Here is a 20,515-nt window from a genome sequence, read left to right as displayed (position 1 = left end):
CCGAAACAATACCAAATATATTGTTTTATTTCTTAGTAATCCTGTGGTGGTCAGTGGGAAGTACAGGTAGAAGCTTTGAAAAATTTAAATGCACAGGTAATGGAGCTTTCATGAACCGTTTGTGTAAATGTATGATAGATTTTTTTTTATGTACGCTCTTAGTACTTGAAAGCTCAAATGATCTTGATTAATTCGATTTGAGTCGTGTTAATTCACTAAGGAATAAAATTCTCTCAACGTGGATTTTCTCCACTTACAATACTTGAATTTAAAATCTTATTTAAGCGAAATAAAAATCGATAACTTCACATTCATTAGGATTTATGGGCCGAAAAGAAATGTATTATAGAATTTCCATATAAAAAAGCAGCAGTTCTGTATGGAAATTATTACCCAGTGTAGTTCTCTGCCTTGATACCATTGGTTTCCATAGCAAGTGAAAAGGAGCAGTGACTTATCAAAAAAAGTGAAAAGGAGCAGTATACTTAGAAAGTGAATCATAAAGCGTGATGATTAATTCATGATTAATTTCAATCTCAAAGCTCAAGAGAGAGAGAAAGAGTGGAACTGTTCAAAAGATGCTTTCAAGAATTTGGCTGCAATTTTTGCAGAAACTTTACAGAACGCATGGAATGGCACGACCAACAAAAAGGAGAGTCAGATCTTTCCACCACTCCAGAAGATTAATATAAATGGACAGAAAAAAAAAACAGAGCATGAAACTCAATTTTTAAAACTAAAAAAGTAAACAAATAAAACCCAATTCAGATTCAAAGGGAAATAAATTATTTATGTCCTTGTTTATTCATAGACAAAACTCACAAGGACATTCTAGAATTGCTCCATTTTGTTTTTTGGTGAGAAATTGATTATCATGACTATGTTATGTGGTAACCGTGTTCAATTTCATTTAGCATCCAGTATCCGTATCTAAACTAAATCCGTCCTAAATCTATCCGTGCCTGCCTACACATCATGTAATTGTATCTCGAATTTTATTGTAGGTAAATTGGAGAATTTATCTTTACAAACCCACCAAGCTGACCCAAAACCTTATCTCTTCAAGATCCATTTCTCCTTTTGGACAGAGGGGAAATATCTTTGTTATATATGTTTTGGTATATATTCTTTTTCTCATGCTCAACGTCTTCAACTCTTTTGTTTGTATATTTGTTCGACAAAAGGATTTATATTTATATATATTTAATAAAAAATTTAAAATTTAAAATTTAAAATGTAATAATGTTCTCTCATCCTATGTATGTATATAAAGCTTTCTCTTCCAACAAACATCCTCCTCTCTATCAAATCAAGGAATTAGTACTCTTCTCCCATGGCCGCTTAATAAGAAGCAGGGAAAACTTCAAATCTCCCTCGTCGACAACATCCGGCCAGGCTCTGGATCAACTACACACGCACATCTGATCAACCAATGAATTCTGAGCAGTTTCTTCATCATCAGTTGCACCCTTCTTACGTTCCGGTAAGAGAGACAGACAACACTCCCTGGTTTTAGTTTTCATGGTATCTTGCAAATGTAAGTGAGCCCTTTTCCTTAATAACAACGGTGATCAGATCGAACCAGATACTATTTATATTTAGTAGTCATATAAGTTGATTTTCATCGACATATGCCTATACATAGGATATGTATACGTAACAAATCTTCAGTCAACCAATGGGATTCCTTTTCACCATCTTTAGGGAAAGCTAAGCCTTTCAGTTGCCAAAATGGCTTCTGCTACCTCAGGCCGTTTTCTTCCTATGTGATAGCTGCAGTTCATCTAGCTCTCATCGTCATCATCATATACATATACCTATACATATCTATGTATATATGTATATATACATATATATATATATATATCTATATATATGAAATGTGTGTCTACATATATATATATATATATATATATATAGCTACCCCATGAAGGAAGAAGATACAGAAGCTGATCTAATGAGTTCTGATCATCATATCTTCTTCCCAGTGATTTGCCCTCAGGGACTTTGGTTCTCCCAATCTCACACATTTCTAGTTTAATTGCACCGTGGTTGAGTTCCGAAGAAGAGAAAGTACCAACAAATAGGTATGTACATCCTCATTTTCCAAGTTGACAGTTTTCAGATCGTTATTAGTCCTGCTTGCTTGTATACAGTTGACTAGAGGTCAGTTGAGTCGATATCAACTATTAATTGTATGTCCCCCACAACTAATATGTCGGCATACATGCACCCGACCTAAATGTGATTCTTGTTATGTACGCATGCGTGAATATTTATTGCGTTCTCATGTTTCATCATACCTTGCCCATTGCTCCCCCACGCCGAAGGATTCCATACGACAGTGATATCGCTTCGACTTAATTATCACTCTCCAAATTTGCCGATGATATCAATCTCGGTCTTCTTCATCTATTCTAGGATTTTGGCATCAAAGACAAGATTCTCGGTCCAGAAAAGCACCAGTATGGAATGTTTCGTTTGGGATGGACTGGAAGTCACCGAGTGCATGCCTTTGTGGAGCGATGATACTCTGGGGCGACATCCTTCTCGCTATGGTCCTGCTCCTTACGATGTCATTGACTCGATCCCACATCAAATAGATCTTCAGCGGGCTCAAGCATCACTCATTGAGTACTCAAATTCAGCGAGGTTGGTACAGAGCAATAATCAGGTTCATTGCTCGGTGCTGATTGCTCCCACGTCTCAATCGACACACCCAATCCTGTCGAGCTGCATGAATCTGCAACCAGTGGGCACGCCAGTGGCAGTTGGCCCAGCAGACAATGGCCCAAATGTTGCAAATTCGAGTACAAAGGACTCACTCGACATGTTTGACTGCTTGTTCTCGGCGACCAATGGCAACACTGAAGGGTCAGTGGAAGAATGTGCCATGTCATCGTCCATGATCTTGCGGGATGTACATTCAAGAAGCTTCTGGAACTTTGGGTCGTGCGGGGCCATTTCTTCTGGAGAGTCAGAGAACAATAGTGCCAGCCTGCAGGATAATAAGGCAAAGGGGAAGGAAGGAACAAACAAGAGGAAGAACAATGTAAGTGAAGGCGGATTCCGACTCATCTCCGAGGTCAATCCACCAAAATCCAAGAGAGTCAGATCGGAAAAAAGTCGAAGCGAGAATCAAAACCTAGCCCCATCATCGTCCAACATAAGTTTCCAGTTGTACCCACTCTCATCGTCTCCGACCTCGTCCATCGACCAGGAGCCCGACCAGGAGGCCATTGCTCAGATGAAGGAGATGATATATCGGGCTGCAGCCTTCAGGCCTGTGAATCTGGGTCTGGAGGTGGTGGAGAAGCCCAAGCGAAAGAACGTTAGGATATCGAGGGACCCACAGACTGTGGCGGCTAGGCAAAGGAGGGAGAAGATCAGTGAGCGCATTAGGGTCCTGCAGAGGCTCGTCCCAGGTGGGACTAAGATGGATACGGCTTCGATGCTTGATGAGGCTGCTAACTATCTCAAGTTTTTGCAGTCGCAAATCAAGCAACTAGAAAACTTGGAGCCCAAGATTGACTTTTCATCAACCAATTGCCTCCCCATTAATAATCTTATCTTCTCCTCTTTGTCTTTTAACCACGCATTCAGTTCCATGCAAGTCCATCCATTTCCTCTCCAACAACCTGACCACAGCCCTAAAGTCTGAAACCAATTGTCTGATACATGTACCGGGAGAGTCGACCGCCGACGGGTCCCCTTTTTTCACCGATAGATGTTGGCTGGTGACTAGTGAAATCCTTCGATTTGATGATAGCCGAACTATGCTTCAGCTTTTGGCTTAAATTACTGGGGTTTTGCGATAGTACATGTATCGTTTCCTCAGTTTGACATCTGATTAAAATGATAAATATATAACCAATCAACCTCAGTCACTATTTGACCATGTTGCTCTGTTAGTGCCCTCGATCGTCAGTTGTCCATTAATTTCAAGAGAATTTCTGGACATAAAAATGTATCCCAGCTTTTCTGCTTGACCTTTTTGCTAGCAATTATAACTCTTATGATTAATGTTATGATGATGGTCAAAGTGTAAAAAGTGATAGTGACTTTATAATGAGCAAGCTTTTGGTTTTCCCGATTGTTTAATGCATCTTAATGGACTTCAAAGCTCTCTATCCCTATTTGGCTTTTCTTAAACAATTAATTGATTTAATTATATCAATGAATAATATTGGCAAGAGAAAGACATTCTTTTAAGAATCATATGTAAGACCCCCCAAAGGCCAAAGCAAATTGTTGCTGTCTCCTTGATTCAGTCCAAAGCGTGCCCTTGAAAGTCACACCCCAAAACCCAAAGCTCCGTTATGCTTAGCACATGCAATTATTCTTCTTTTTTGGCAGGTGATAGATGGCCTTATATTATTCATTCTTTCTTGGGAACTAAACCCTTCAATCCATTTGATTAAAGAATTTCTTGAAATCATTCCACTAAATAAGCCTATGACTTCGCCACTGGTCACAGGTGATGTCTCTGCCCTTCTTTTTCTTTTTCTTTCTTTTCACTCCAATAAAATAACGAAGTATTCTTAGCCTGTTGATCAAGATTAATTTTTGTTCAAATATCGGCTTGTCCAAGCTATGAGGTGTTCTAAATGGATTGACGAATATCTTATAGTATAAGTAAATTTCACCACGTAAAGTGTAGTTTGCCAGTTATACCGCACCATGTGATTTCTTATGCATGTTTTTTCTTTCCAAGATCCAAAATTATTAATGGTGTTAAATGGGTTTAGATAAACTTATACATGTACATAGTCTCAGATAAATTTTTGTTTGGGCATCGATTTGCCGAGATTATGAGATGTTTTAGTGGGTGTTAAAATCTTAGAGTACTACAAGTAAAATTTGTCATGTGGAGCGTAAATTGATGACTATACCACACCTTCTGGTTTTGTTAAAGGGCTGGTGTTATATACTTCTGATCTTTAAATAGATCCAAAATTACTGATGGTCTTAAACATGGTTTAAGTGAACGTGTATATATACATACACAGGCTGCGATTAATGTTATATATATATATATATATCAATATGGGTTGATTCAAGTGATTCGACGCTTATTCACTTAGGCAATGACTCGGTTTCGAATCTCGTAAATGGAGAAAATTCATGCTTGGAGACCCCCTTAGTAGGCCTATCCGACTCAAGCTAGATTAGTCGGGATCTGTTGAGCTTTCATGCACACCGAAAAAATATAAACTTTTATTTTGGCATCGACTTGTCCTAATCATGAGATGCTTTTCAGTGGAGTATTGAAATCTTACACTGTAAGTAAGTTTGTCAACTTGAAACGCGATTCGTTAACTATAACACATCGTATGGTTTTGTTACAAGGGAGTGATATTATGTATTTCTGATCTTTCTGAGATTCAAAATTATTGATTATTGGTGTTCAAAGGGATTCAAAATGAGTGCTGGTGTTCAAAGGGTTTAGGTAAACGAGTATATGTACATATATACGTATAGTGTAGGTATAAGTATAAATTTTTATATCCATGATTATATGTTTCCCAAGAAACTTTAAAAATTAACGGAGTTGCCGAGTTGGGAAACTATATATATATAGAAAACAAGGTGGAGCCATAAGTACACTAGAAGAAGATAGGGGAACCTGACATAAAGAAGTAAGAGAATATTATTGAAAGGAATTTGAATTTGAAATCTTTCAATTTCGATCTAATAATCGGGGGTGGTTTCATTGTGCCAGATTTTTTCCTTCAAAAATCCATTTCAAAAGCCCATCACTGTGCCCAAAAATCCTGTTGATGTTAGTTCTTAGGTAAATCAACCAGCTGGCCCAAGAAACTATTTCATTCACATTAACTATGATATGAAGTTTAAGTAGATACTGATAATTAGGGATTTGATTTCATTGTATTGATTTCTCTTTTCTGTTTCCTTAATATCTTGAGCCTTCCATTGTACCGTGTGATGCGAGACTGATAACTATACATACAAAAAGAAAAGAAGACACTCTTTTTACCTCTCCAACAACAATTGATGGTTATTCGAATTCGTTGGAGAAAATTTGAGCGCAACAATGTGAATGATATCACCATTTCAGTCCAAATTGAAAGTAAGCCATCTACTGTTTCGATTATATGGCTTGCAATGTCACATAAGTGTGCATGAGTGTAGTTTCTACACGAAATTTATTTATATATAGCTGGAAAAATGAATTCTCAGGAACTTCTTTGACTGAAGTGGATAATTTTCAAATTAGAAAATAAATAAATTCATTTCAAGTTCCTATGCTTTGGCCCTTTGGTGATACGATAAGAACTGGAAACTGAAACCTCTGTTCTGTATTGTACCGCTAACTGATATAGATATTCGTGGAGGTAAAGTTACCATGCTTCCTCTTTGTTTGGATCATTTATTGACATTTTCTCATTCTATAAACTTTCTATAAATGATCTATTTTCTTCATCATTTTTATCTTCTTCTTCTTTTTTCCATGAATCTCAATTAGAATCTTCATCTGATTCTCCAAAATTAATAACGTTCAACTGATGATGCCCTATAAATAAAGCTCAATCATCATAGAGAAAGAAATTTTGGTATAGTGACATCGTTCTCAAATTGGGACCAAAATGTCATACTTTAATCCTCACCAGACTCCCAGTGCCTTTCATTTCTCTATTCCTATCCATCCTCTTCTAAACCCATAAGTCTCCTTCGCAAAAAGAAAAGTTAAACCGTCATAGTTTCAATTTGTTATATTTATATTTTGTCTTATTATTGTACAATCACCAATTGATGAGTACGCTTAGAGCTATATTGGACACTCCATTGTTCTTGCACAAAACAGGTCCGCCACTACTTTTCGACATGGTCCACTTACTCTTTAGGTGGAGCATGAAGAAATAAGCCCAGGTCATCTTGGACTAGGAAAGCTCAGTTTTGTCATTTAGGCCCAGCCACCCTCTGCTTCCTCACATCGGTCTGGATCATGGGTGGAGCACCCCGGGCCGAACAATCAACTCTGGGCCCAGCATGATATCCCTTTGTCAAGGCCCAAAAAGGGCCACCAGTGTCACGGCCCAGCTATCAGCGGAACTGTAACAACAGCAGGTCCACATAGAGAACAGTCCACATGTAATTTGCCCTTGCAGGGCCTAAACATGCAGGGCCCATTTTCTCCTATTTGAGGTGTGGCCCATAAAGTACAGAGAAGCCCACGAAGTAGGCTTGGTAGAGCCCAATAAGGCCTCGAGTCACGACGTTCAGCAAAGGACTCTAAGGTCTTGAATATTAGTGTGTCACGCAGTATGATCCAGTCCAGAGTTGGTGAGTTTGGTGGCTAGGGACAGAAATATATGTTTCAAATTTGTTTCTCGATATGTATGATATTATGAGAATCCCTCGATAAGGTAACTTACATGTATCGTTGATTTACTATATAAAAAAGTATGTTGTTCAATTATTGGGATTACACACACCTTCTCAATATTGGCTTGAGCGTCGAAGAGGGAAATTAGGTCACAACCTTGATCTCCCCTTTGTGTAGGTGTGTTCGAAGATCGATTCGTGTGAATCGACGTCAACAACACGCATGTAAACTGCTAGTGGTAGAAAGTTGATTTTCCATTTGTAACATACTTCCTTTTGGGCAATTCCGAAATTAAAAAGCAAAGTGAATATAAAAGAGGAATGGGGAATCGAATAGAGAGCGAAGGTTGCTCGTGTGGGCCCTTCGCCGACGATCTTCCCACCAACGAGATCGCCAGAGGCTTCAAGGACCTTCAACAAATGGGCAAGCCACCACGGGAGCCTCCCCCATATATTCCCTATCCTTTCGAAGTAGTGAATGGATTCACTCAGATTGAGGGGCTCAACTTACATAAGATTTTTGCTCTAATCGAGAAAATTGTGACGGTTTATCGCAGTTACTATCTTGAAGAAGTGGAACATGCACTACAAGGACATAATGCCTTTCTACATGGCGATCTTCATGAAGACTACATGACATTGCCACTAGGATTTTCCTCAGCTAACGTTTTTTCAATTGCATAAGTCACTCTGTAGTCTTCTAGGCATAGTGCAATTGGTTTTCTATGCTAGCAGACTTATTGAAGCGCTATACTCTTCAACAGTTTGGTACTGATCACTCTCTTTTTACCTTTTTTTCTGGATGTAACATACCTGTAGCACTCGGTATTTATTTATACCAATGACTTGAGTAAATAGGCAATTTCGTCCATAACTTTCGCAAGTTGCATCAATTTCGTCCCTGATTTTTCGATTACATCAATTTGGTCCCCGAATTTTATACTGTTACCTCAATTTCGTCCCTGAATTTTCGGTTACATCAATTTGGTCCTCGACTTTGCACTATTACATCAATTTAGTCCCTAACTTTTTGCAATTATATCAGTTAGTGCTACAGTTGCATCAATTTGGTCATTGTGTGGTGTGGTTGCATTGATCAGGTCCCAATGCGACATTAATTTGGTCTTCTGCCATATCATTTTGGTCATGCCATTAAGTATGGTCCCTGACGGTGTTAAATGGTGCAACTTGTTACATCAAGTTGGTCCTTGTGCTAAATCAAATTAGTCCCCGCACTATTTCAAGGTCATTATCATCATCCTCGTCATCGTCACGAGGCTTTTCATCAAACGGAAAAGAGGGATCAAGATGCGCAATGTCCTTGGCCCATTAGATGATTTTTTCGACTTCATTCTCCTCATCGTTAGGGTTCGAGCAGTTAGGGTCTCGATCTTGGCCGTCGCAAGCGAGCGATTTCCCTGAGGGGATTCGATTCGCGGAAGCCACAGAAGGAGAAGATAAAGAGGACGAGGAAGGATAAAGGGAACCTCTGAGAGTAGGGAATCGAGCAGAGAGATCATCGCTCATGACGGCCTTCAACTCGTTGTCAACTTGAGACGGAGGAGGTGAGGGTTTTGGTCACGAGAGGGATGGAGCGGGGGAAGGAGATTTGAGAGCTTGGAAGCGGTAGGAGAGATCGAGATCGAGGGAATGAGAAGTAGAGCGAGCAACATGGGAGTTGAGGAAAAGCTTCAAAAGGACATCATCGTGCGCGGCCTGCAGAAGCTGCTCCACTTTGTCCATACCTGAAGGTGGATTTCCGAGGGTCGGAGGGGCAGGTAACTGAGCAAGCCCTGAAACTCCATCTCCGAAAGGGGAATGAGAGGGCATGGGTAGTTGGGATGAATGAAGGGTTCCTTCTCTTTTTGGAGAAAAATGGGACAAAGTGAGGGCTGGAAAGCAGATGGGGTTCACCGCAGGGGCAGAGTGGAGAGAAGCTGAGCGAGAAATGGAAGTTCGCACAAGGAGAGGAAGAGGAAGACGGATGAGAGGAAATTCGTTCGAAAGATTGTGGAACGAAAGAGAATGAGAGACGGAGAGAGAGAGAAGACATAGGAAGAAGGTGATAATTTGGGGTTTACATCAATTTGTCTAGACATTACATCAGTTCAGTTCCTGAATAAATTAACAAAACTATAACGCCGTTTGCTCCTTTGCCACAAGATGTAACTGGGGATCGATCTGATGTCATATCAAAATTCAGGGACTTATGGTACACCAGTCAGTGACTAAATTGATGTAACTGCGAAAAGTCAAGGACTAAATTGATGTAACGGTGCAAAATTCGAGAACCAAATTGATGTAATTGAAAAGTCATGGATGAAATTGATTCAATTTGCGAAAGTGAGGGACGAAATTGCCTATTTACTCTTTTTCAATTACATAAGTCACTTTTTGTGCAATTGGTTCTCTATGCTAGCAGACATATTAAAGCGCTATGCTCTTCAATAGTTTGGTACTGATCACTCTCTTTTTGCCTTCTTTGGATGTAACATACCTGTATCACTCGGTATTTTTTTTATACCAATGACTTGATTATTGTTAATGTTTGTATCCATTTTTCGCGCTTGACGGGAATATGAGCTTGAGACATGATTTGGATTGACATTGAGTAGAGGTCCGAAATATCATGTACTCGGCTGCATAATTTTGTGAACTCCATGAAATTTAATTTGAATAATTGAGGCCCATTCATGTGGTGGCCCAACCCAAGGAATTTTGCCCGAGTATGATGAAGATAATTGAGAGGGCAGCGTCTTGGTTAATGATGCAAGAGTATGTGCCACAACATGGACGATCAACTCAAGATGATGAACATCTAGAAGATTAGACAGAGATATAATTCTAGAAGATTCTAATTAGATTTTATTTGCTTAGTTAAATTTGAAATCTTCTGGAGATATAGATTACTTATTTTGGAGCTAGAATTTGATAGGATTTAGATAGGATTTCCATATCTTTAGCATAATCTAGAATTTTCTTATACTCTTACAATCTAGGAGTAGCTTTCTCGATCGGTTGCGTAAACCATTGAACCAGTCAGCTTTAGCAAGCTGATTAATTCTTATTTTCCTCTTGCTAATGTCTCAATCATCCAATGGAACAATGGAACATTATTATTATCCGTCACGGCCATCAACAAGATATTCGTCATTGTCAAATTATTACCATAATTATTATTCATGGTTCCATTCGACCGCTATTTGCCGTCTTAAAGTTATCATGATTATTTGTAGTCTTCACCGACCAGTTATTCGACATCGTTGGTAGATTATTCGCAACCACGACCTATTAATTATGGGTCGCCGTGGTCGGTTAACCCTTATCAGCCATCACCAAGGAAGATTGAGCCACGTCACTTGTAGCAGCATAAGGCAGAAGAACGCCCACAGGAGGGCATTCTCGTTGATGAAAGTAGGACCGACAATATTTGACACGACACGACAACACGACACGGAGTTAAACGGATATGAGTTGGGATTTTTTGATCTTCGGTCTAAACGGGTTGAACCCGTATAATCTGTTTATACACGATTAAACCTGTTTATTTAGACGTGTTTAATCGTGTTATGTAATCGTGCAACCCATTAACTCGTTCATCTAACTGAATTTACTAAACTATCCTTACATTAACCCTAATTTCAAAATTACCTCCTTCAATCCAGACTCCAATTTCATTGATCTGTTCCAGTAGGAGTCCTGTTTCGCCTTTCATCCCGATTCACAGACCTGATTTCTTTCCTGCAAGCACGGTTCCACCCGATTTCCTTCGAAATCGAAGACAGACCTGATTTCTTGAATTCTTCCAGATCCAGCCTCCACTTGAGTCGAAGACAACTTCGACCGTCCGCTCAGACGACAGCACCCAGACAACGAAGGCGACCTTCCGCTGTTCGGTCGACAGCACCCAGAAGAAGGCGACCTTCTGCCGTGCGGTCGACAGCACCCAGGGTCCCAGACGAAGGTGACCTCACCGCGCCTCCTCAATCTCGGGTCGACCCCGCGACCTCCCTCTCTGAAGCAGGTTCAATATCACCGTCTTTTGCATTTCTTCTCCAACAATCGATCATCATCAACGCCGTTCCCTGGACTTGGAGATCTTAGCAACTCGTTACTTGTCAATGTGCAGGTCTTGTGCTTAAGATTCCACTTCGAGAGGGCCTTGAAAGTTTGAAGTTCATCTTTCCCCGTCAAGGTATCATCTTTCTTGGTTTTCCTTGATCTTGATGTGAAGTCTCGGTTGTTCGGTTGCCTATTAACTGCTCGAAAACTCTAGAAAACAATGAATCCAATTGATGATGCAAAATGCTCCGGATTCCCTCACTCAAAAGACCGGAAGAAGGTAGGTCGGCTCGATCTAGCTATCCTGTTTCGGATTGGACGGGGATGAAGCTAGTCTTCTCTCTGGCATGGAATTCTCGCTCAGCTAGTAGCTCACCTTCCGGGGACAGATGGGCTGGGTCAGTAGCTGTGACAATAGGAGTTTCAGTCTTAGGCTTTTCTGCGTACCCAGACAAAAGGAAAGGGTAATGGTTAGCTAGCTGACGATCGATCCAAAAAGCCGGAGCCTAGCTATCCGATTACTGAGTGTTAGCACTTAGCAGGGAAAACTTGTGATGTTTCTAGAGTTTGGGGGAGCTCATTTAATGACCATGGCCATGGTAATGGCAAAAGCTTTTTGTTCTCTCCTCCTCTGTGTGCCGTGCTGTGATGTGCTTTGTGATTTCTGAATTTTTCGGAATTAGCTCAGTTTTCAGCTATTACTTGAACACTAGAAGGGTTGGATTATGTTATCAAAGTTTCTTATTAGATATTCTTTGCTGCAATCTGTATCTGATGGGTGAAACTTAGGTGTAGGGATTTACATTTCATTTTACTCGATAAAAAGCTCTTTGCTGAGTTTGCTCGACGGGGAAAGTAGTATGGGTGAAACTGTAACTGTAAGTAGTACCTGTATACGTAGACTTTTTGTATAATTTGGATGATTGTTTGAAATTTTGTTGAGCTGCGGTGCAATGCATGGAGGAAACACAAATATAGTGCGCCTATCTTAGTCAACTAATCTGTAAATATTCTGTGTTTTAGCTATAATGTCCTCGAGTCAGTTCAAGTCTGGCGTTTTGTAGCTTGTTTTAACGAGGTTCTGATAAATTAATTATTGCCCAATCATTGTTCTTGTCGGGTTAGTTAACTAATTATAAGTGACCCTTCTTTGTGAATGCAACAATTTTCAGTTGCTTTTCACCCGAAGATAGTGACCTTTTGTGGAATTTTTGGTGCATCTTTCAACATCAAAGTTTCTTATTCCTTTGCTAAGGCAGCTTTACCGGAGCAGGTTCTGCAGATTATTGATCTTGTCTTGCTTGGGGAGAGCAAGAACGGGGACGACAGTCAAGGCATCAGGAGAAGCCGAAGGAGCCACAAGAGGCTCCTTAAGATTCAAGAGTGTTTGGTATCAATCGTGGAAATAGGAGTGGTTCGCTCTTCTGAAATTCCGAGAGACAGAATGAGTGTGGGCGATGTTGCAGCTGCTCTGCAAGCAATTCGGAATAAGCTTCTTGGAAGCTGAGGAAATTGAAGACTGTCAAAATGGGAGAACGATTCATGGCATTCGAAGTATTGTGTAGATGACATCTAAAGAAGTGCACCTTAGTGATGTCCTGGTTCTGCAGAAATGAGAGCGAACTTGATTCTCATACTTTCTCCTATGAAAGATTCGTGCCCAAATTGTGATTTTTTTTCTTCTCATTTCTTTTTGGAAAACTTTAAGCAGATTGTGTTAACGTGTCCGAGTAATCGGATTAAACGGATAAACGGGTCGTGTTAATGTGTTCGAGTAACTAGAGCGGGTAAACGGTCGTGTAAATGTGTTCGGATAAATGGGTTGATAGGATAAACGGGTTGTGTTAACGTGTCCGGGTAAACAGGTTGATCGAATGAACAAGTCATGTTAACGTGTCCGGGTACCGTGTATAATCGTGTCGTGTATACATGTATTTATTATGATACGTTTCGATAAATATGTTTAAACGTGTCGTGTACGGGTTGACATAAATATAAATGTGTCGTGTTCGTATTTTTAAAATCTGATCCGTTTAATAATTGTATAGTGTATGACTTATGATTTTTATGACACGAACTTCTTTACACACAATACATATAAATACGACACGACACGAATTGTGGATAAAAGCATAGAAGTGATGATATGTAAATTCGTTAGCAAGTTTGAAAGAACTTACTTAAAATTAGAACTCGGGCCAATCGTCAACGACAATTCAACAGCTGCCATCGCCTCCAATTCAACAGGTTTCCTCACCGCCACTGTCTCCGCCGAAAGAAGAAATTGAGCAAAATTATCCAACTCGACAATCGAGGGGTGATGCGGGCCCGCCTACTCAGCCGTCTCAAACGCAAGCGGCACCACGTAGTTGAGATTTTGTTCAAGAAGCGTCGCCTAGGTCGCTTCCAGTACAAGAAGGCAATCAGCAAAACCCCATCCTACAAGCACTCAAGTTAATTCGGAGGATTTTGTGGACGCCAATTTCGAGGTTGATTTGGCTAAATCAATTGTTGGTAAGCCAACACTGTAAAATCGGCGACTGAACCTTATGAGGTTAGGACTAGTTATAGATTTATTGATCCATATGTCTATTGGAATTTTAAAATTGCAGCAAACTCATGATTACAGATTGGTGGAAGAAGAGGAAATTGAATGCGTTGTGTATTTGGTGGAGGCAGTAAAGATTTGCAGGAATGTAACGGTGGAACTGTCCTGAGACTGGATGGATGGTGCGGCAGGAGGTATTATTCGAGATGGTCAAGGGAGATGGAGGTGAGATTCTGCACAGAATGTCGGGATTGTCACTTATGTGACGATGGAGTCGTGGCCGGCGAAAACCGGCCTTGATTTGGCGTGGGAATTGGCAGTATGTAGATTAATACTTGAAGTGGACTCGGAGATTGTAGCTTGCTGGCTCATACTGCAACGTGGTACAGGGGCCTGGAGTGATGTGATTTTAAGGGAGATTCGAAGGGTGATGCAGAGGGATTGGACGGTACTAGTAAATCATACCTACCTAGTGGGAAGGTAACATGTCTACGGATTAACTTGCAGATCATATGCCCTCACACTACCTGTAGTGGTACATAAGTTTAGTTTTTGTCCTTCTGTACTCTATTTACTATTTTTCGGAGATGATGGAGGAATCGTTATACTACGGTCTCGTTTATTTTGTAAGAAATTTGATTTTAACTTTAATTTTAATTTTAACTCAATACACTACACAACAAAAACACACGTTTCCCAAGTCAAATTTATAATCACATCTCATTTGTTATTTCCCACAATCAAAATCAAAATCAAAATCAAAATTAAAGTAACTTTAACTTTGAATCCAAACGGTCCCTACATCTTTGTAATGCTTAATTTATCTTTTAATAAAATCCGGACTTATGGCCCCTAATTTACAAAAAAAAAAAGAGAAGGATGCCTATGCAATTTTGTAGTTTTTCCGATTCCAAAGGCACCCGCACCCTCCGCCGCACCCGCCCGTGCCGGACCGATAAATTCATAATGTCTCGGCTGGCCCAAAGTCTGATCTGCTCTCATGACGGGCACTGCTTGTAGCAGTGTATCTGCATCGTAGCCAATCACGCCGGAAAGGCCCCCGTTCAGTCACCGATCGTAGGCCCCACCGAAGGGAACGTGTCAGTTTCGCAGCTACCGCCTTCCGCGTGGTGGAGAACCCAGACGGCCTTTCACCGCCGGCACCAAGACCAGCCAAACATACGGGGAACGTAGACCGTAGACCGTAAGATTTTACGACGCCTGGATAGTAACGAAAACGTGTCGTAGCAGCATGATTAAGTTCCACGTCACATGGGCCCCACGAGGACCCCGTGACCCAACGTTAAGAAAGCCGACGTGAAGCTGACTCAGTCACCTTGAAAAGGCTGGTGACAGGTGGGCCCACAACTTTGATAAATATCTTTGGACTAACGGCCAGGAAGCCATTTCCTCAGCAACCGGCCGTACTTGATCGGAGCCCACCTGCCGGTTACCAGCTTGCGCGGATCTCCTCTCTTATCTTTTTATTTAACTTTATTATTATTATTATTATTTTAACTTTTGCAAGGAGGAAAGAAAAAATCCAATAGATGAGCGGACGCGCAAGTCGCATTCATCCATTAAAAAGAAGTGGAAATATGAGCTTGTTGTAAAAGCATGACATCTCTCGCCCACTCTAGTTTCTCTTAAAATTTTGAATTTAAATCTTGTAAATAGAAAAAATTTATACTAATTTTTTTATTATTTAATGAAAAAATTTATATTAGAAAATTTATATTATTTAATGAACTAATTGGATTCGATTAAATTAGTAAAAATTTAATTAAAATTTTGGATATCAAAATAAAAAAAAAAGGAAAAAGAAAAACATGTACTACTGTAAAGAATCCTAAGGCTGCTTTTGGAGGTGCGTCCCATCGACGCTTTTCCTCTTATCTTTTTAAGTAGAAAAAAGAACTTTTCAAATCTTATCTTGGATTGATTTTCACCGTGTGTTTATAGAGGTAATTTTGAATGATTCTACCTCATAATGATATGGTAAGAAAGAATTAATAAAATTATTTCAATTAAAATTTTTTTATTATAATTAATCGAGTGATTAACACTTATTATTTAATTTATTGTAATTTATTTAGTTCTTTCTCATGTCATGTGGTAAGATAAAATCACTTAATAATCTCTCGTATTGATAGGTTTCTTTATAAAAACAATTATTAGGATCTAGAAGATTCTTGTATCATACATTAAGTTTTGTATAGTAGGTACATACAAGTAGTTGCTATCTCTGTGGGATCCTCCTTATCATCATGGTTGTATACGGATCCTATTTATGTACTCAATATCTCTCGTATTGGAATTTGGCAGATTGCGAACTCTTAGAACAATTTTAGCTTATTCAGTATTTTAAGCACTGATTACTCTTATTTTACTCTCAACAGTTTTAAGATAATATCTTGTGGACACCGATCAAGAGAAACTTTATGGTGCAGTTGCCAAACATGTTGGCATGAGGCAGTCGGATATTTTACTAAAATTTCAAGTAAATGCATATGTAATTTACTAATAATATAACTTAAACTTTTTGATATATGTGTACTTCGTTCAAGATATAAGTGATTTAGTCAAAATAATTTTCTTAAAAATATATATTATGTGATTTACTTAAAATTTGTGAAATTTATTTCATATTATGTCATTTTCCAACCATTTTCATTAATTTACTTGAAACACTTTAAAAATGTTTGCATCTTAATCAGCATTATATTTTTCAATAACTTTGTTTCAAGCTGTCACATGAGCAAAAACACACCCTAAAACCAACCTTATCTCTTATCCTCTTGTTTTACTTTTGCATAAATAAACAAGAATAAAATTTTAATTTATTGATAAATAAAAAATTATTCAAGGGATAAGTGTTTGTTGATATATAATATAATATGGGAGATGAAGGATAATAATAAAGTATATAAAGGGGTTTGAAAAATGGGGGAGGGTGGAGGCTAAGTTAGGGGAAAAGGAATGATTCTGCGGGGAACTAAATTACGATTTTTCAGGGAAGGACTCGGGAAGTCGGAATTCTCAGGGAAGGACTCTCCGGCCAACTATAAATAGGCCCCGTTTTCCAGGCCCTATAATGCCGCAACCACCACTCGAATTTCCTCTTTTCTTATATCATTTCTCGAGTTCATTCTCTAGGTTTTCGCCGACGGTATTGGTACCGGGCTTCCGATTCGATTCGGGATGACTATCCTCATTGGGCAGCATGATGTTGGTACATTTTTTTTTTCCCTCCTCCAAGTTCTAGCTTTTTTTTTTTTTAAATATAATTTCTTACAAATCTTTCTTGATCCAGCTTCTAATTTCTGGTTTTTTAATGTAATATATATAGAGAATGAATTTTCACCATAATTTTCTTTGTTGCACAGTTATCGTCAACGAACTTAGCTGCTTGATTTGATATATTTCTTCCTCTCCAAATTCATATTTTTTTTGGAAATTAATTGCAAAATCAAATTAATCGTTTCCAACTTTTAACTCTGGTTTTTTCCTCTAATTTTGTGCTTTTCTTTCCCTCTCCGATTTTAGCCTTTCCACTTAAAATGGAAAAAATTGCAAATAATGTATTAAAATTTGCCATCATGTTATTTATCTAAATGTTTTTGTTAAATAGCTGCCCAATTGATCTCGAGTTTGTAATTTATAGGTCTTTCTTTTCTTTTTTCTTTTTCTTATTTTCTGGCACAAATATAGTCACAGGATATGAGGGGGAAAAGAAGATGCAAGCAAACAGAGAGAAAGAAGTGGCGCAGCATCACGATGGCGGGTTTTCGGTGCCGGAGACCAACTCATTTGGCCACACTTTTAGGTTTTAATTTTTCTTTTCCATGGCACTGTTAATTAATTAAAATTAACTACTTAATTAATTAACTTTGTTACTTCCTGAACCACCAGAACCCCCAGGGGAAAAAAAAAATTCCAGACCACAAATTATAGTGACAGACTCATTTGATTGGAAGGCCAGCTGGCAATACATCGCAGAGACAGAAATTTGCCGAATAGAAAAGGTTAAAAAAGAAAAAGAAAGAAAGAAATGAAATGACCTTGTGACCATGTGCTCTTTGAGTAAAATGAAGCTATATTTCATATCAGTCTGCACCTTACTTTCGGACGATTTCCGATGGAAACGGCGCGGTGATGATAATTAAATAATTGGATTGCCAATGATTATTTTTTTTCCCCCCTTAATTATGACCACGAGTACTATCGACTATCGATTAAAACTAATCCCTCACAAATGCTTCTAGTGAATATACAAGACCTCCTCAAACAGTCATGGGTAAAGAACCTGAAATATATGTTTTATTCATTATTCTTTGAATTCAACCTTTTTTTAGGTCGTACCTATTTTAAGAACAATCCAAATTTCACGACATGTTCTATTTCTTGAGATATTAATATGTTCTATTTCTTGAGATATTAATATTTCTAGACGAAAAAACTTATTAATAGCTATATCTAGGTGGATCTATATAGAAGATTGGTGCGATTAAACCAAATTGTTTTCCTTTTCTTGTATTATATTTTATATGCGCTTCGCATTCGAGTATATCGATCAAGTTCATGTTTTCCTTTTCTTGTATTATATTTTATATGCGCTTCGCATTCGAGTATATCGATCAAGTTCATTTTTGTTGATCACAACGCTAAATAGTATTAACACCTCATGAATAGATCCCTAATAGAAAACCAGCCCAATTAGCAGAGGATACTTGCTGGCGATTCGAAAGATGTAAATGGGCCGAAAGCCCGTGAACAGTTTTCTTCAGCTCAGCCCATTAACGGCCCATTTCATGTCGAAAACAGGAACTATGATGCTGAGAGTGCAAGGCAGGACGGAGTCGAGAACTTCTATGGGACCAACCACATCAACCAAACTTATGACTTTGTAAGCCATTTTTATAAGAAATGAAATTCAGGAAACTTTTACGTTAATATTTTTAGGCATTTTTTTAAATTGATCGAGGGGATTTATTTATTTATTTATTTTTTTAAATAATGGTGCAGGTGAAGAGGATGAGAGAAGAGTATGGGAAATTGAACAGAGTGGAGATGAGCATTTGGGAGTGCTGTGAGCTCCTGAATGATGTGGTGGACGAGAGTGACCCCGACTTGGACGAGCCTCAGATCGAGCATCTCTTGCAGACCGCCGAGGCCATTAGAAGGGACTACCCGGACGAGGATTGGCTTCACTTGACTGGCCTCATTCACGGTATCTGGGCATTTTCCATGCCCCTCTACATACATAGACATCCTTTAACTCGAACAACTAGACTTAAAAGAAAAGCTATGTCTCTGGTGACAGATCTGGGGAAGGTTCTGCTTCATTGGAGCTTCGGAGAGCTTCCTCAATGGGCTGTTGTTGGTGACACATTCCCAGTGGGCTGTGCCTTCGATGAATCAATTGTTCATCACAAGGTACTTTTGCTAACTTTAATCTACTCAAAGTTCTCGTCTAAGATTATAATAAGCGGTTGTTTTATTATTATTATTTTTTCCCGGGTCAAGGATCTGATAGGATTTTGTTCTTCCATTAAATTTGCAGTACTTCAAAGAAAATCCAGACTACAGTAACCCTGCATACAACACAAGGTATGGAGTTTACTCTGAACGATGCGGACTAGATAAAGTGATGATGTCATGGGGCCACGATGACTATATGTACCTGGTATGTCGACCCTTTCCCCCAAATCTAAATAGAGGATTTACTCGTTATCTTTTTCGGTGGTCCTAGGAATAATGTTGGTGTTATTGTTTCTTTTGCAGGTGGCTAAGGAAAACAAGACAACTCTGCCTTCAGCAGCTCTTTTCGTTATAAGATACCACTCCTTTTATTGTAAGTGAACTTGCCGACTGACATTTCTCCATAATCTTATCGAACACAAAGATTTTCATCGGAAGCAAAATGGAAAATTTGCAGCTCTGCATCGGTCAGGAGCGTACCGGCACTTAATGAATGAGGAAGATGAGGCAAACCTCAAATGGCTCCATATATTCAAGTAATGCTTCCTTATTTGTGCTTTTTCTCCTGATAAATTGATTACTCCTAGTATATCTTCGAACCTTATTAATAACATTTTTCTGTGTAGCAAATATGACCTCTACAGCAAGAGCAAAGTCCGAATCGATGTTGAGAAAGTCAAGCCTTATTACCTCTCCCTTATCGAGAAGGTAACCACAGCAAAATTAATTGCCGAGTCTTCTCAATTCGCATTTCGTTACTTTATTCTAATGAAATAAAACATGTGGCTTTTATCATGTAGTATTTCCCTGCAAAGCTCAAGTGGTGAAGTCGGAAGATACGAAAAGGTTATGGTCAATTATCGGTCGAGGCATCTTAGAGCAGATCATCATCTGAGATGATATAAATATAATAATTTGCTGTATCTTCTTTTCTTATTGGTAGCACCATCTTTATATGTACAGATCTTGTCGCTTTGCTATCTAAATCGAATAACAGGGGTTGTAGCCTTTATGTATTGCTTTCCCTCTCTCTCTTAAAATATCTATACTCTGATCCAAGCGATGATGACAAAAGTA

The 20,515-nt window shown here is 38.9% G+C and overlaps 2 protein-coding genes and 1 long non-coding RNA gene across 8 annotated transcripts; all 3 read left to right on the top strand.

Annotated features, from left to right (window-relative positions):
* Positions 1–1,273: 1,273 nt before the first annotated feature.
* LOC116198797 (transcription factor bHLH87) lies at positions 1,274–4,101 on the top strand. Of its 2 annotated transcripts, XM_031529037.1 has the most exons (3): positions 1,274–1,483; positions 1,989–2,087; positions 2,422–4,101. In XM_031529037.1, exon 3 carries the CDS (start codon positions 2,468–2,470, stop codon positions 3,659–3,661), a length of 1,194 nt encoding a protein of 397 aa, XP_031384897.1. In that variant the 5' UTR covers positions 1,274–1,483; positions 1,989–2,087; positions 2,422–2,467; the 3' UTR covers positions 3,662–4,101. The 2 variants fall into 2 exon arrangements, with proteins under 2 accessions (XP_031384897.1, XP_031384896.1); XM_031529036.1 differs by lacking the exons at positions 1,274–1,483; positions 1,989–2,087 and having other exon boundaries at positions 2,101–4,101.
* Positions 4,102–10,821: 6,720 nt separating this feature from the next.
* On the top strand, positions 10,822–14,572 carry LOC116200698. 5 transcript variants are annotated; one of them, XR_004155725.1, is made up of 3 exons: positions 10,822–11,371; positions 11,477–13,963; positions 14,089–14,572. It is a non-coding gene; the product is annotated as an uncharacterized LOC116200698 (long non-coding RNA). The 5 variants fall into 5 exon arrangements; XR_004155723.1 differs by having other exon boundaries at positions 14,039–14,572; XR_004155724.1 differs by having other exon boundaries at positions 10,824–11,371; positions 11,477–13,923; positions 14,039–14,572.
* Positions 14,573–16,858: 2,286 nt separating this feature from the next.
* LOC116201623 (inositol oxygenase 1-like) lies at positions 16,859–20,462 on the top strand. Its single transcript, XM_031532911.1, has 10 exons — positions 16,859–17,189; positions 17,669–17,783; positions 18,782–18,863; positions 18,983–19,187; positions 19,281–19,393; positions 19,521–19,643; positions 19,742–19,811; positions 19,896–19,974; positions 20,065–20,146; positions 20,239–20,462. Exons 1-10 carry the CDS (start codon positions 17,159–17,161, stop codon positions 20,263–20,265), a joined length of 927 nt encoding a protein of 308 aa, XP_031388771.1. The 5' UTR covers positions 16,859–17,158; the 3' UTR covers positions 20,266–20,462.
* Positions 20,463–20,515: the final 53 nt, after the last annotated feature.

Source organism: Punica granatum, chromosome 3 (assembly GCF_007655135.1).
Source record: "Punica granatum isolate Tunisia-2019 chromosome 3, ASM765513v2, whole genome shotgun sequence".
NCBI classification, from domain to species: Eukaryota; Viridiplantae; Streptophyta; class Magnoliopsida; order Myrtales; family Lythraceae; genus Punica; species Punica granatum.
Note: the sequence above shows the minus strand (reverse complement) of the source record. Positions and strands in the feature narration are given on the sequence as shown.